Source organism: Pristis pectinata, chromosome 30, assembly GCF_009764475.1.
Source record: "Pristis pectinata isolate sPriPec2 chromosome 30, sPriPec2.1.pri, whole genome shotgun sequence".
NCBI classification, from domain to species: domain Eukaryota; kingdom Metazoa; phylum Chordata; class Chondrichthyes; order Rhinopristiformes; family Pristidae; genus Pristis; species Pristis pectinata.
This window is the reverse complement of record NC_067434.1, coordinates 13,047,061-13,063,075: the sequence shown is the minus strand read 5'-3', so window position 1 is coordinate 13,063,075 and position 16,015 is coordinate 13,047,061. Positions and strand designations below refer to the sequence as shown.

Below are 16,015 nucleotides of genomic sequence, written 5' to 3'. Positions count from 1 at the left end.
CAACTTTGTATGCATGAGCTTTTAGTTTGATGCCTTCCTTTATTTCCTTAGTTATCCAAGGCTGGCTCACCCCACCCTTACTGTCCTTGCTTTTAACTGGAATATACTTTTGTTGAGCACTGTGAAAATTCTCTTTGAAAGTCTTCCACTGTTCAACTGTCCCACCATATAGCCTTTGTTTCCATTCTGCGCTAGCCAACTCCTCCCGCATCCTGTTGTAGTCTCCCTTGTTTAGGCACAATACACTGGTTTTAGATCAAACTATTGCACCCTCCGTTTGTATGAGGAATTCGATCATACTGTAATTAGTCTTTCCAAGAGGATCCCAAACTACAAGATTGTTAATTTTACCTGTCTCATTGCACAGGACCAGATCTGAGAGAGCATGTTCCCTTGTAGGTTCACTAACATGCTGTTCAAGAAAGCTATCATGATGCATTCTATGAAGTCCTCCTCAAGACTGCCTTGACCAACTTGATTCATCCAATCTATGTGGAAGTTGAAGTCCCCCATGACATCTGCTGTTCCATTCTTACAGGCATCAGATATTTCTTGGTTTATTGCCTGTGCCACTGTAATGTTATTATTCGGTTGCCTATAGACAACTCCCACCAGTGATTTTTTTCCCCCCCCACTTTACTTTTCCTAATCTCTACACAGATGGAGTCAATATTCTGCTCCTTAGATCTTGTATCATCTCTCATTATCGCCCTGATCTCATCCTTAATTAAGAGTGCTACCCCGCCTCCCTTACCTTTCTGCCCATCCTTCCGTATTACCTGGTACCCTTGGATATTTAATTCCCAATCATCTCCACCCTGCAACCATGGCCATTAAATCATACCCCTTTGTTCTGATTTCTGCCACAAGTTCACTGACCTTGGGCATTCAGATAGTGCCCTTACCTTCATTGTCCTTTTAGAATCTAGTAACCACTGTGTCCTTTGCATTTGACTTTTGTCTTTTCTAACTTTTGCTCTGGTCTCTGCTTTGCTTCCTTCTGTCTTTCTGCATGGATTCCCATCCCCCTGCCATATTAGTTTAAACCCTCCCCAACAGCACTCGCAAGCAATCCCCCTAGGACATTGATCCTGGTCCTGCCCAGGTGTAGACCATACAGTTTGTACTGGTTCCACCTCCCTCAGAACCAGATTCCAATGCCCCAGGAATCTGAAACCCTCTCTCCTGCACCACCGCTCAAGCCACATATTCTTCCTAACTATTCTGCTATTCCTACTCTGACTAGCAAATGGCACAGGCAGCAATCCTGAGATTACCTTTTTAATGAGGTCCTACTTTTTAATTTATCTCCTAGCTCCCTAAGTTCAGCTTGAAGGACCTCACCCTGCTTTTTTCCTCGTGTCATTGGTACCTGCATGCACCACGACATCTGGCTGTTCACCCTCCCTTTTTAGAATGCCCTGCAACCGCTCCAAGACATCCCTGACCCTTGCACCTGGGAGTCAATACACCAACTGGGAGTCCTGTTTGCAGCCACGGAAGCTCCAGTCTATTCCCCTCACCATGGAATCCCCTACCACCACAGCTCTGCCACTCTTTTTCCTGCCCTCCTGTGCAGCAGAGCCACTCATGTTGCCATGATCCTGGCTGTTGCTGCCTTCCACTGATGAGCCATCTCCCCCAACAGTATCTGCTTAGGAGGGAGCTAACTGCAGGGGACTCCTGCACTACCTTCCCGCTGCTGCTCTGCCTGTTGGTCACCCATTTCCCATCTTTCCTTCGGACTTTAAACTGCTGTGTGACCAACTCACTAAACACGTTATCCACAACATTCTCAGTATCATGGATGCTCCAAAGTGAATCCATGCGCAGCTCCAGTGCCTGTTATGCGGTCTGTCGGGAGCTGCAGCTGGACAAACTTTCTGCACATGTAGTCATCAGGGACACTGGCAGCCTCCCTGAGTTCCCACATTGCATAGGAGGGAGCATGACACAGGCTTCAGCTCACCTGCCATGACTAAAAAGTTCTGAGGGAGAAAAAGACACAAAAAAAGAACCTACCCTTACCTGTTGCTCACCCTCCTCACCAAAGCTCACACTTAGACAACGAGCAGCACTTTGACTAGACAACAAACCCTCCCAAAATAGTCTCTCCACTTGACCCTAACTTTTTTATTGACTGCTGATAATAGGTGATTGGCTAATTAACTAACAATGAGCTTACCTCTTAAATTCCTGCAAGTGAAACTCTCAAGCAAGCAAGGAGACTCGCCTCTTTTCAATTTTAGCCTCTTTCACCCCAAGTCCCTTCAAGTCTCGCTTCAGGGATGAAGAACTTTAGTTGCATGGATAGATTAGAAAATTTAGGGTTGTTCTCCTTGGAACACAAGAGGTTATGAAGGAATCAGAGACATTTAAAAACATGAAGGGCAATAGAGATTATAGATCATGAGAGGCTGAAGGGGAAGAATTGAGAACCAGGGGAAATGAAAAGAAGGTGATTGGTGAATGTGAGGAAAGATCTTATTACGTAGTGAGTGGTTGAAATCTGGACTGCACTATTAGGGGCAGTAGTGGAGGCAGATTCAAATGTGGTGCTAAAAAGCTGGATAAACATCCGGAAGGTAAACATTTGCAGGGCTGTGGGGCAAAGGCAGCAGGCTGGGACTAGCTGGATTACTGTTAAATAGATGAGGTTTGGACTTGATGGGGCTGCAAGCATTCTGTGACTTTTGAATGTCTATCAGGTCCTTCAAAACATCAGACTAATGAATGTGTGAAGTGTCTACCACAAAAAGCACAAAGTCTACCGTGATTTCTCAAAAACTGATTGAATGCTCCAGTTGAAATCGCTGGTTCAATCCCACTCATTGCTGTTGGACACATTCCCTCTCTCTAACACTGGCAGACACACAAACTTCCTACAACGGCAAAAACAAATGTTACATCAGCCCATCTAATTTAGTCGGGCATCAAAGTTGTGTGCCCTCACACTGGGCTCTGTGTAATGCTGGGAGATGTGACCAAGTCTGGACAGACCTCCGGTCCATTGGAATTGTCGACATTATTTAGAAAGCACTTCATTGGGAAGTCCTGAGTCATGAAAGGTGCAATAGAAATACAAGAGTTTGTCTTCCTGCTGTTACGTACCAATAAAAATTCTCCGCATAGAATTCCTTGAAGACTTCAAAAGGTGCATGTGGAGGAAGGTTCAGAATTTGGCAAAATTTGCAGGGATGGTCCCACTAAGTACTTGGCAGACACTGATCTTGTCACTGTTTTGAATCCACATGAATCATTTCACCTGGGCAATGTTGGGTCCAGTTATTTGATTTTGCAGCTTGCTAGCAGGGGCCCTGGTTACCCCTCTTTTCCTTGGAAGACATTTGTATAGGGTTTATTTCTGAAGTTGGGTAAAGTTAACATGCTTTCCTTGTTTTTATGACTTTACCTTGGTATTTAACGGAATGCCCCTTGTGCCCAATCACATAGATATCGAATAGGTAGGTGGTCCCTGCCTTCAACCCCATGACCTTCTCCACCGCCACTGCTCGCTGAGGGTTGAGGTGGTGAAAATGCCTGCAGCCCACTTTCTCTGAAACTCTCCGTGTCTCTGGGCCGAAGCACCAGTTTTGTTTGTTCCTTTCTCTCTCCAGTTGCTGTCCCCCTATTTCCCTCTTGTAGAGGCAGTACCTGTTTTGCTCACTTGTTCCCAGCCAAGCAACAGTGACAGAGTTACAGGTTCTGAGCCTGTCAAATGATTTCAGTTTAAGGCTGTCTGGGAGACGAGGGAAGAGAGGTTTGTTGGGACGTGTGGACACCAGAATCTTTACAAGGACCTCTGAGGGCCCCATGGATTTGATCCCTATGATATATCTTGCTTTGGATTTTCCATTAAGCTGAAAATGCTTCAGGTTTTCTGTACTTTCAGACACCATGACCTTCCCATTTCTCTCAATCCTAACGTATATTTTTCCACACGAGTGGAACGTGAATTGCACCCTTCTGTGCCAAGTCTTGGGCCTGAAGCTGTAGAATTTCAGACCATCTTTCCGGACGTAAACCTGGATCATAATTCCTTCCTTCAGACTGAGTATGTTTGGATCTGGCCACTGTAATGTTTTTGCAAAGGTGCCAGTATAGGCAGAGCTGGTGTTGGTGAGGACATTAACAGCAAACACATCAAAGTAGTATTGGGTGTTGGGTTGCAATTCTGATATTGAATAAATGTTTCTGTTGCCAACACAGAGCTGCATGACATCCATCTTTGGTTCCCTGGAGATTGGGTTGCTGAGAAGATGGGTGGGGAGTTGAATATCTTCCGTTCTGGTGAGGTAGATCTCCTGACCCCCAGAGTAGATGGACACCACTGGCAGATCTGGCCAAAGGCCATCACCTAGCTCTGCCTGGTTTTCGGCAGCACACAGACTTTGGTAGTTGTGCTTCTGGTTGACCAAGAGACAATACTGAATGTTCTCCTCATCCTGTAAAACTGATGGGCTGGGCTTCCAGGCCAGGGTCACTGCTGTCTGTCCGACAGACGCAACATTTACTCGAGGGTCAAATGGCAGCTCTGGGTAAGGAGGCTCATTCTCTGGCTTGGTTGTCAGGTAGACTCTGATTTGGGTGTTCCTCTCAGTTGAAAGGAGCTCCAGCCTGTGGAAGGTGGAGTGCGATGAAGCTCGTACATAAGTCTGTGCTATGTTTCCCTTGTAGCTGAAAAGATCTCTCTTAGTAACCTGATTCCATTCAAGTTTATTCAGCTTCTCAGAGGAGTAAGTGCCTGAAATACAGAGAAACTCTAATAAGACTTGTCAATCTCTATTCTGCGATTAGTTAAATGCAAAGGGGCTATGGAAGTTGAGGAGCAATGTGGGCTTTGCAATCCTGGTTAGACCTACTCAAAAAGTCCACCCTTCCACAATCTTTCACCCAACATGCCCAGCTTTCCAACAGTTATAAAGTGAACAGATCCATTACCTTACTATATGATACTTGACAGTCAAAATCCCCTTCTTCGCCATTCCTCACCTCCCACCATGTCTGTGCTTTTTGATCACACATTCAAAGAAAATATTCAAAAAGTCAACAGGTATTTGTACACAGGTGGGGACCCAGCTTAGTATCTCATCCAAACAACTGCAGCAATGGCAGGAATTTCTGGGAATAATTCTGAAGATACAGGAATTTCATCCCAAAGAAGCAGCAGTATTCTAAAGGGAGGATGAGGCAACCGTGGCTGACAAGGGAAGTCAACGACAGCATAAAAGTAAAAGAGAAGGCATGCAATATTGCAAAAATTAGTGGAAGCTAGAGGATTGTGAAGCTTTTAAAAACCAACAGAAGGCAATTAAAAAAGCAATAAAGGGAGAAAAGATGAAATATGAAGGTAAGCTAGCCAATAATGTAAAAGAGGATACCAAAAGTCTTTTCGGATATATAAAGAGTAAAAGAGAGGCAAGAGTGGACATCAGACTGCTGAAAAATGACGCTGGAGAAGTAGTAATGGGGAACAAAGAAATAGGAACAAACTGAATAAGTATTTTACGTCAGTCTTCACTGTGGAAGACACCAGCAACACGCCAGAAATTTGAGAGAGTCAGGGAGCAGAAGTGAGTGTAGTTGCTGTTACAAAGGAGAAGATGCTTGGGAAGCTGAAAGGTCTGAAGGTGGATAAGTCACCTGGACCGGACTGATTACATCTCAGGTTTCTGAAAGAGGTGGCTGAAGAGATTGTGGAGGCATTAGTAGTGATCTTTCAAGAATCACTAGAGTCAGGAATGGTTCCAGAGGACTGGAAAATCACTGATGTCACTCCACTCTTTAAGAAGGGAGGGAAGCAAAAGATAGGAAATTATAGGCCAGTTAGCCTGACTTCAGTGGTTGGTAAGATTTCAGAGTCCGTTATTAAAATGTAACTGCACTGTGTAATGAATTGACCTGTACGATCGGTTTGTAAGACAAGCTTTTCACTGTACCTCGGTACAAGCGATAATAATAAACTAATACCAAAAGGATGAGGTTTCAGGGTACTTGGAAGCACATGATAAAATAGGCTGATTGATTCATCATTGATTCCTTAAGGGGAGATCTTGCCTGACAAATCTATTGGAATTCTTTAAGGAAGTAACAGGCAGGATAGACAAAGGAGAGTCAGAAGACCTTTGACAAGGTGCTCCACATGAGGCTGCTAAACAAGATAGGAGCCCATGGTATTACAGGACTAGTGGTGTTCCTTGGGGATCAGTGTTGAGTCCACTACTTTTCACATTATATGTTAATGATCTGGATGACGGAATTGATGGCTTTGTGGCCAGGTTTGCGGATGATACAAAGACAGGTGGAGGGGCAGGTAGTGTTGAGGAAGCAGGGAGTTTGCAGAGGGACTTGGACAGGTTAGGTCAATGGGCAAAGAAGTGGCAGATGGAATACAGTGTAGGGAAGTGTATGGTGATGCACTTTGGTGGAAGGAATAAAGGCATAGACTATTTTCAAAATGGGGAAAGAATTCAGAGGTCCAAAGGGACTTGAGAGTCCTAGTGCAGGATTCCCTGAAGGTTAACTTGCAGGTTGAGTTGGTAGTAAGGAAGGCAAATGCAATGTTTGCATTCATTTCGGGAGGATTAGAATATAAAAGCAAGGATGTAATACTGAGGCTTTATAAGCATTGGTCAGACCACATTTGGAGTATTGAGAGTCGTTTTGGGCCCCATATCTAAGGAAGGATGTGCTGGCATTGGAGACTGTCTGGAGGAGATTTATGAGAATGATCCCGAGGATGAAAGGGTTAATGCACGAGGAGCGTTTGATAGCTCCGGGCCTGTACTCGCTGAAGTTTAGAAGGATGAGAGGGGGATCTCATTGAAACTTACTGAATATTGAAAGGTCTGGATAGAGCGGATGTGGAGAGGATGTTTCCAGTAGTGGGAGAGTCCAGGACCAGAGGGCACAGCCTCAGAATAAAAGGACGTCCCTTTAGAACAGATGAGGAGAATTTCTTTCGCCAGAGGATGGTGAATCTGTGGAATTCATTGTCACAGATGGCTGTGGAGGCCAAGTCATTTAACGTGGAGGTTGATAGGTTCTTGATTAGTAAGGGTGTCAAAGGTTATGGGGAGAAGGTAGGAAAATCGGGTTGAGAGGGAATAATAAATCAGCCATGATCAAATGGCAGAGCTGACTTGATGGGCCGAATGGCCTAATTCTGCTCCTGTATCTTATGGTCTTATGGACTGCATCAGTGGTGGAATTGGAGAGTCAGCCTAGATTTTTCTAAACTCTCTGGAGAACTCAACTTTCTTACTAAAGGGGTGGGTGCAAGCCATTTCTATGAATATCTTAAATATCATCAATTCCTACTTCTGTTTTCTGAGGTGAGATAGTCTGTGTTACTGTACACTGAATGATAAGATTATCTACAATCAGCAAAATCTTTGAAGATGCAAGTGATTCCAGTCTGGAGATGTGAATGTCCAACATTACAGCAGTGACTACACTTCATCAGTCATGAACCATGTTGGAAAGTCCTGAGGTATGAACGTGCTATAGACATGCACGTCTTTCATTCTGTGACAGCTCAGGGAATGGAATATGTATAAGTCAGCAGGAAGAGTTCTTGGGGAGGATGAGTGAATTTGTAGTGGGTCAAATTTTAGTTTGGTGATCTGAAGAATTGTAGTTCATGTTGGAGTTTACATAAGGGCAGAGAGTGGGAGACTGTGATCGTGAATGAGAGGATCTGTGGCGAATGTGCTGGTGCACAGAGAGAGTGAAGGACTTAACCTAATGAAATCTGCAGATTGCTTGAGAGCCCAGGTTCATTCACTTCTTGCAGCTACAATCCAGTGCCTTTTGAGACTTAAAGTTAACCTAATCATTCAGTTGTGAATTCCTGCATTGTTACATCCATGTCATGTTGAGCTTTGTAGCTTGTCACCATATTGAACTGTAAACACAACAGCAATGTAAAATCAGAAAACTGCAGCTGCTAGAAATCTGAAATAAAAACAGAAAATACCAGAAACACTCAGTATGTCAGGCAGCATCTGAAAAGGAAACTGTTAACGTTTCAGGATGAAACCCCTTCGTCAGAATTGGGAAAGTGAGATAGCGAGAGAGATATTGATGGAGTGTATGCAGGATGTGAAGTATGAGATTACCAACTTGGTGACAGCTGTGGGACAGAGTGCATGGTAGATTTAGTAGATGGTCTATTTAAAGAGGAGAGGAAGCAAATACAGCATAATCTCCCAGTAAAGCAGGATAATTTCTCCAGAGAAATGTATAGAGTAAAGGATAGCTAAATAATCCAGCTATCTCTTCACATCAATGTTTCTTGCACCATTTAGGTTTCCTTAGACTATTCATCTCACGTTTCATATTTGCTTCATTCCTATTTTGTTTTCATTCTCTGTTCACTGTGAAAAGCCCTGGCCCCACCAGACTGTTGGGTTATCTACTGTTGTAAGTTTTGCATGAATCCTTACCATGTGCTGGCCAGTCGTGAACGGTGACTTTCCACTCGAGGGCAGCATCGCAAGGATTCACTCTGATGGAGAATGGGCTCTTGTCCCTCACCTGGAAGTAATGGCTGTGGAGAAAAGAGTAAAACTGAGTTGTCAACAAACCATAACATGATTTAGGAATGGCTGTAGGCTCGACAATAAGTTGAATAACTTCACTGGAGATACAAGAGGCTGCAGTTGCTGGAATCTGGAGCAACAATCAGGAGCAGGAATAGGACTGATGCAGCATTTCAACCTGAGATGTTCACAGTTCCTTTCCTCCACAGATGCTACTTGACCCGCTGTTCTTCCAGCAGATGGTTTGTTGAATAACTTCAGTATCTTAAAATTTTTTGGGGATGTGGGAAATCAAGGGAAAACCAATCATTTATTGCACATCCCCACTTCACCTTGAAGATGGTGGTGAGCTGCTTCCTTGAACTACTGTGTTTTTTCTTCTGGTGAAGGTATCCCCAACAGGACTGTTGGATAGGGAGCTCCAGAATTTGGACCCAGTGACACTGAGGGAATGATGATATAACTCCAAGTCAGTGATGTGCAACTTGGAGGAAAATTGAGGTAGTGGTGTTCTCCTGCACCTACTGTCCTTGTGTCCTAGCTGGTTCAGGTTATAGGGTTGGGAAGTGCTGTCAGAGCAGACTTAGTGAGTAACTGAAGATGGTACACCCGACTGCCAGGGTGCACCAGTGATGGAGAGAATGAACTTTTCTGGTGGTAGATGAGGTACCGATCAAGTGGGCTGCTTAATCCTGGAAGGTGTCGAGCTTCTTTATTTATCATAAGAAGTAGAAACAGGAGTAGGCCACTCATCCCCTCAAACCTACTCCACCATTCAATGGTGGGCATGTGGGGAGAATAAAAAATGGGATTAATTATGATTCGTGTGAATGACAGAGGAGAGACAAGGGGTTGAATAGTCCACTCCTGAATCTGTTTCCAATGAAAACAGAAACTGCTGGGAAAACAACAGGTGCGGCAGAATCGGTGGAATAAAACAGTCAACACTGGCTCTGTAACCCTTTGTCAGAACGGCTTCATGATGAGCAGCTTTCCTGCTACTTATTATGTTATTCACTGATGAGACCTCTAGCCATGCAATCCTCTCCCAATACTGTACAAGGTTTAACCATGCAGCACTCCTACAGTTCTGCACTGGAGAGATCACTTTAGGTGAAACCCCGGGACTGACTGTTGGTTGCTGACAGACCCCTCAGCATGGGAAACTAGCTCTTTAATCTGTTTTTCCTCTTTTTCTCTTGGCTCACTTTCCTGGGAGGAGATTTGTTTGCTACTCTTTCTTTTGTACACCTCACAGCATTAGCTGTAGCACAAGCCTGTGCAGTGTTTACCTCTGTGGCAGGTCTCTGAAGAGGAAGATGGTTATTTCTGTGCCATCTGGCAGGAGTGGCGAGTAGTTGTACATGGCTTCATTGGTGACTCTCTCCCATCTTTGTTGCTGGGCAAAGACTGGACTGTGACCTTGGCATAGGCAGATAAGTCCAAGGTGAAGGAGAAACTGGCAAAGTACCTGGGACACCAACATTTCCACCAAAAGCTGGAGACGAAAGTGCAAATAACATCAGACAACAGCACCTTGTATCTGTCTATATTAGTTAAATAAAAAAAATGTTTAGACAGTACCAGATGTTCCCAGCATGTCCCAATGCCGTGCAGAAGCAATGAAGTGCCTTTGAATAGAAGTCACTGTTCTATTAATATTTTCCTCTCAAGGAAAACACATCCTATTATAATGGAATCCGCTTCTTTTTCTGCTCTGGGTCCACTTAATCTTTGTTACAGAATTCTGGCAAACCAAGCTGTGTACAGTGTTCCAGCATCAGTCAGTAGTTCACTCAAAGGGCTGGATAGCTTCTCCCTGGACCCTTGTTCTTTATATTATCATGGATAGTGCAGTCAGGATAATGTTTCTTTTACATTTAATCTCATACCCATCATTTGGCAGTTTCTACACTAACGACATTCAGATGTTTTAATCCGATTATGGTAAAGCTGTGCTCCTCTTGGGTTCCTCAGGATCAAGGATGACTTGCTTAACTCCAGCTCTTTGGAGTGGGAGATGCCTGTGTGATATCCTTTTCACATGAAATGGCTGTTGTATACCAGCTACCACAGACCAAGGTCTCGGTCTATTGGCAAGGACGTCCGAGACAACTGGAGACCAGGCTCTGCACTTAGCAGACACATGTATATGGAGACAGGCGCACATGTTTATGGAGACGTGCAAGCACACACTCCATCTTTGTATTTATGCACAGGATCTTGCCCACAACCTCTTCTGTGGACCCTTCCCTTGCCACCACCCTAACCTCATTCCTCACCACCCCCCCACCCATCCCTTCCTCTTTGACCTTTCCCTTTTCCTTCCTTGCCAGAGTGGTGCAGCTGGCAGAGCTGCTGCCTCATTGCTCCAGTGAGCCAGGTTCGATCCTGACTTCTGGTGCTGTCTGTTGTTGAGTTTGCATGTTCTCCCTGGAGCTGTGTTTCCCCTGGGTGCTCTAGTTTCCTCCTACATCCATGCAGGTTGGTAGGTTAACTGGCCAGTCCCCTACACACAAGGGACAACTTATTGTAAGTGGTAAAATGTGGGTGGGAGTCGATGGGAACATAAAAATGTGATTACTGCAAATGGGTGCCTGACAGATCAGATACGATGGGCTGAAGGGCCTGTGACTGTTAACACTCCCACCCCCACCTCCATAGCTGAAAGCCATTCATTTTCCCCAAAAGTGAGGCTGCCTACTGTCTGAATGCCCTGCACCACCCCCTGCCCCCACCACCTCCAGCCCCCACTCTCTGCAGCCATGTTGCCTGAAGCCTATGATCGAGGACAAAGCCTCCCCAACCTCTCCCAGGAAACCCCAGGAGAACGTTCAGCTGCCCGGTGGTTTCCTGGGCTCTGCAGACAGGTTGGTTGGTGGGTCCCAATGCACCATTTCCCAGACAATGGAGGCAGAATCATCCTCTGAGAGCCAGATCATCGGCCACCCAAAACTCAGCATATAAAATGGCCTTAGATTCATGGGCTGTCTTGCCTTCAGCACTCTTGAAGGCACCACCTCTGGGTTCCATTCACACATTGCTGATTTCAAGGATCAGATGTTATCAAATCTTCCCAAACCCAGTGACGGTTCTGCCTCTCAGCAGAAACCCTTGTCTACTCCAGTTCACACTCATCTTCCAGGTTGTGGGGGAGATCAGTGGAAATTCAGGAGTATGCCTTTTTAAATGAGCAGTCTGGTCAAATTGTCAGCGAGGGTTCATTTATTCTGCTTGGGAAAGTACAAGCCAAAATGACCCATTGTTCAACATTGTGTTACTCAGTGGTGCAGAAAGCTTTGTTAAAGGAATTATATTGAAATCATTCACAACACACACAAAATACAGAACAGTTATACAGGAAACACAGGAAGGCACATACACATACAGATATACAGAACACAGACAAAATACAGCTTCACACACAACATACAAACAAGACTACCGCTTTGGTAATCCTGGCACATTAAGAGTGATAAATCACACACAGACATAAGCACAGCCAGATACAAAACATATACATAACACAATGCAAAAAAAAACATCAGATAACACACCAAAACATCTGGAATGTTTGACAAAGGCTTGGGAACAACAGTAATACAGAAAGATCAGCACCAAGTATTCTACTGAAGTATAGGAGGTGCAATGAAATAATCTTGCAAAGTTATTGAAACATTTCACAAAAGATGTAGTCTACAACAAGCTAATTGTGTTCACTTTACCTGTGATGTGTTTGGGTCCAATAGTCCTTTTCTCCTCACAATGCTCCAGCCTCTTAAATTCTTTCAGACTGGTTTTGTTTGACATAAACCAGTGACTGTAATATATAAAAATGTTTTTAAAAAAAATTCTGTCGCTGGGGCTCTGTACTTGTTAGTGGCAGCAAGAGTGATGAAATGCATGCACAGCCTTAATCCCACTGGGACTGTGAGATTTGCTGGTGATGCAGCTGATGTTTGAGAGAATCGGTGCAAAACAGGGTCCAATTCACATCTATCCAATTATACACAGCATTGCCCTGACATCATGGCAGCTCACAGTCAAGGGACATCCCATCTGTCGAGGATGCTCTATAATAACAGGCAATTCCCAGAGGAGAAGACCGCAAGGAGCAGGAATGTTATGAATGCTAAATTGATTGTCGTGCAGAGAAGGAGAGCGCTGATTTAAACAAGGTTAAGAGGCAAAAGAGCATAAAGGTTTTTTGAGTTTATATTAAAATGGGCAGAATATTTTGTGTACAAAATTCTTATGAAGCTGCAGACTTATAAAATGCACAATCTGGTGTATTGTTCTTTGTATAATACCTTATTATTTCTCAGTAAATTAAATTTGCAAAAAATGTGAACATAATCTTTGGACAAATATTTTGAAGGCCATGTGGTCTGAATACAATGAAATCTGTGAGAGGTTTTTGCAAAGGACTTAACTCCCAAACAGTGTTTTCCTATTTTACTTTGATGCTGTTAAAACCTGCCATCTGCCCTCTCCTTTATTAACATTCATGAGAAGCGATTAATTCACGAGCTAGGCGGACACTCCAGTACAATGCTAGGAGCAGGAATAGCACTGTTAGCAAGGGGTAACGAGGGATCACAACACTATCAGAAGGATCTTATTGATAGGACACAAAACCGTCAGGCAACAGTGAGGGACCACTGCACTGCTAGAGGGGCAAAACTGAGGCAATGTCACACCGTCAGGGCAGGAGTGAAAGAGCAGTACTGAGGGAAAGGGGTACTGTCAAAGGGGTAGTACTTAGAGCACCATGGTTTTGGACAGGGAGCACAGGGACTGTGACATTGTTGGAGCAGTACTGAGGGAGCACTGCAGTGTTGGAAGGGCAATACTTTGGGAGTGCTGCATTATTGGAAGGGCAGATTTTAGGGAAAACTGCACCACTGAAAGGGCCGTACTGAGACAGTGGCATACTGTTAGAAGAGTAGTTCTGAAGCATTGTTGCACTAATCAGAGGGGCAGTACTGAGCACTGTACTATTGGACGAGTAATTCTGAGTGAATAATGTACTGTCAGAGGAGCACTACTGAGAGCGGCTGCGCTGTTGATGGGTAGTACTGAATAACCAATGCACTGTTGGAGGGGTAGCATCTAGAGTGGCTACACTGTTGATGGGTGGTCCTTGGAGAATGCCATCCTGTTGGGGAGCAATATGGAGTTAGTGGTTACACCATCAAAGGGATTATCCTATGAACAATATATTCAATGAAGAATCTGCTTGTACTTTGACATGGGTGATGAAGATCCCATTTGACTGGTCAAAGAGGAGCAAAGGATTTTCCTGGCCCCAAGAACAACAATTCTTTCCAAACCAGCAATACAAAAAGACAGGTCAATTGAAAAGTCACCTCAGCGGTGTTTGTCAGTCTTGCCGTATGGAAATTCACTGATTTCCCAACCCAACAAGAAGCCCCAAGTTGTATGACACCTGAAGCAACTTAAGACATTCATACCAAAGGCAATTGTAAACTTTTTAATATGTTTTATTTACTGAGGGGGATGATAGACAGCAGGTAGTCCAGAAGACAAAACCTTTGATACAAAGCTGTGCAATGTCCAATCAATAAATGTGATGTATGAATCATTATGCACCATTTTCAGGTGGCTGGCTATTTATTGGGATAAAATTTGCCTAAAAATAACACACAGAGGAATGTACTAAAAGCAGGTTATGCACTCACATCCGATCTTGTTCCAGCAAAAAAAATAGATCACAAGGTCAGGGAAATTGATTGGTGAGAGGTTGTTGTCCATTGTTTGCACAGCTGCTAGAACATGCATCTCTGTCCATCAAAACCTCCGCTTTCACATTTACGGATCCCTGTTGCTAATTTCTTCTGGGAAAGGGCAAGTGCAGATCTGCTTCTGTTAAGGAATGATTACAAACCCTCTATAACATTAAAGTTGAAAATGCAAACAAGAAATAAAGGTTTTATTTCAGATGAAACTGATGCTGATGTTTTCCCCCTTCCTAACAGAGCATGTCATTAATTAACTTGTCCAAGAGCTTCTGAATTTGACTCAATTAGGGTGCATGAGTTTAAATGTCAGTCAATGTCACTTACAATGCTCTGGTTTGGAATCTAATTTCAATCAGTGCAATTTCTGGGAATATTTAGTTATTTATTGATTTCCTTCAAATTAGCACCTCCTTATAGTTTGTGAAGACTCACTATCACATTCCTAAAGGCAATCAAGACAAGCAATAAATGTCGGCCGTGACAGCTACAGACCATTAATATTTATACTGTTCCAGTACAGAACAGCCCATTCACACTGTCCCATTACACAACGGTTTGCTCACATAAACAACAGTTTGCTAACACTCAGTTCTACGACTCAACACTCTCTTCTCACATGCACTGTTCAGTTAGACAACTATTTGTTCAGCTCACACTCTTATTACACAAATCTGTGCACACTTACATCTTTCCATTGCACAACAGTTTGGTCTGTGTTCCACTAATCAGTAGTCTGCTCACATCTACAGAGATCCATTGCACCAGCACCTTGCTCATATTAACCCTGTTCCATTCCACACAGCCCACTGACATTCTGATTTTTCTGTTACACAATACTCTGTGTACACTTGTTTTGTTCTATTCCATCCAGTACTTTCACACTTCCCATTTGAATTGATCAGTACGAACAGTACAGAAGACATGTTTTTCACTGTACTTCAGTACAAATGACAATAACAAACCAATACAATACCAATACCACAATAGTCTGTTGTCCAATGGAAAGTGCCCATCGTCTATCAGGTGTAGGCTTCACAGCAACATTCACATCTTTTTCCATTCTGGCCACCTACAACAACATGGGATCTGTGGCCCATCAATGGTGGGACAAAGTCCACAAAGCAACCATTGAGTAGCAGCTGAAAGTTGGAATCTCCAGTTTCACCAGATTCATCAGCAAGTCTTCCTCTCCCTGCTCTTAAGAAACAGAGGCTGCGTCTTACACTAATGCTACCAGATATCAAGCTTTTAATTTCTTCCTGCTCACTAACCACTTCCCCCAGTGACTCAGTCTATCACCATCTTTGAGTCAGTCTCTAGTTTCTGATCCTTCCCACAGGTTATGCAACAGACAGCCTGATGAATCCAAATATTTGCAATACTGAAGCCTAATCCAGCTTTAGCACAAGCTGCTGATTAAACTTCATCTAACACCATAAGTACAAGCTTCCTCCTTTGCTACAATATGAAAAATACAAAGAAATATCTAGTCTAGGACATCCCAGTACACATCTAGTGTATTTAAAGCTCTTAGTACATGAAAATAAACAGACTTTACTCCATTGTATTTTATGTGAAATACTCTGAGAGAGGACATGGTTTTTATCAGGCAATTAAAACAACCATTTTTTTTCACAAATTCAATGAGATAAATTAGTCTAAAATAAAAACAGGAAAATTTTGGGGAGCACCCAGAGAATCAGAAGGCAC

The 16,015-nt window shown here is 43.6% G+C and overlaps 1 protein-coding gene across 1 annotated transcript; it reads right to left on the bottom strand.

Annotated features, from left to right (window-relative positions):
• Window positions 1-2,758: 2,758 nt before the first annotated feature.
• Window positions 2,759-15,365, bottom strand: LOC127584572 (protein NDNF-like). The gene is made up of 4 exons (XM_052041346.1): window positions 15,279-15,365; window positions 9,836-10,041; window positions 8,448-8,551; window positions 2,759-4,744 (listed from the first exon to the last, which is right to left on the bottom strand). Exons 1-4 carry the CDS (start codon window positions 15,363-15,365, stop codon window positions 3,381-3,383), a joined length of 1,761 nt encoding a protein of 586 aa, XP_051897306.1. The 3' UTR covers window positions 2,759-3,380.
• Between the last annotated feature and the right edge of the window lie 650 nt (window positions 15,366-16,015).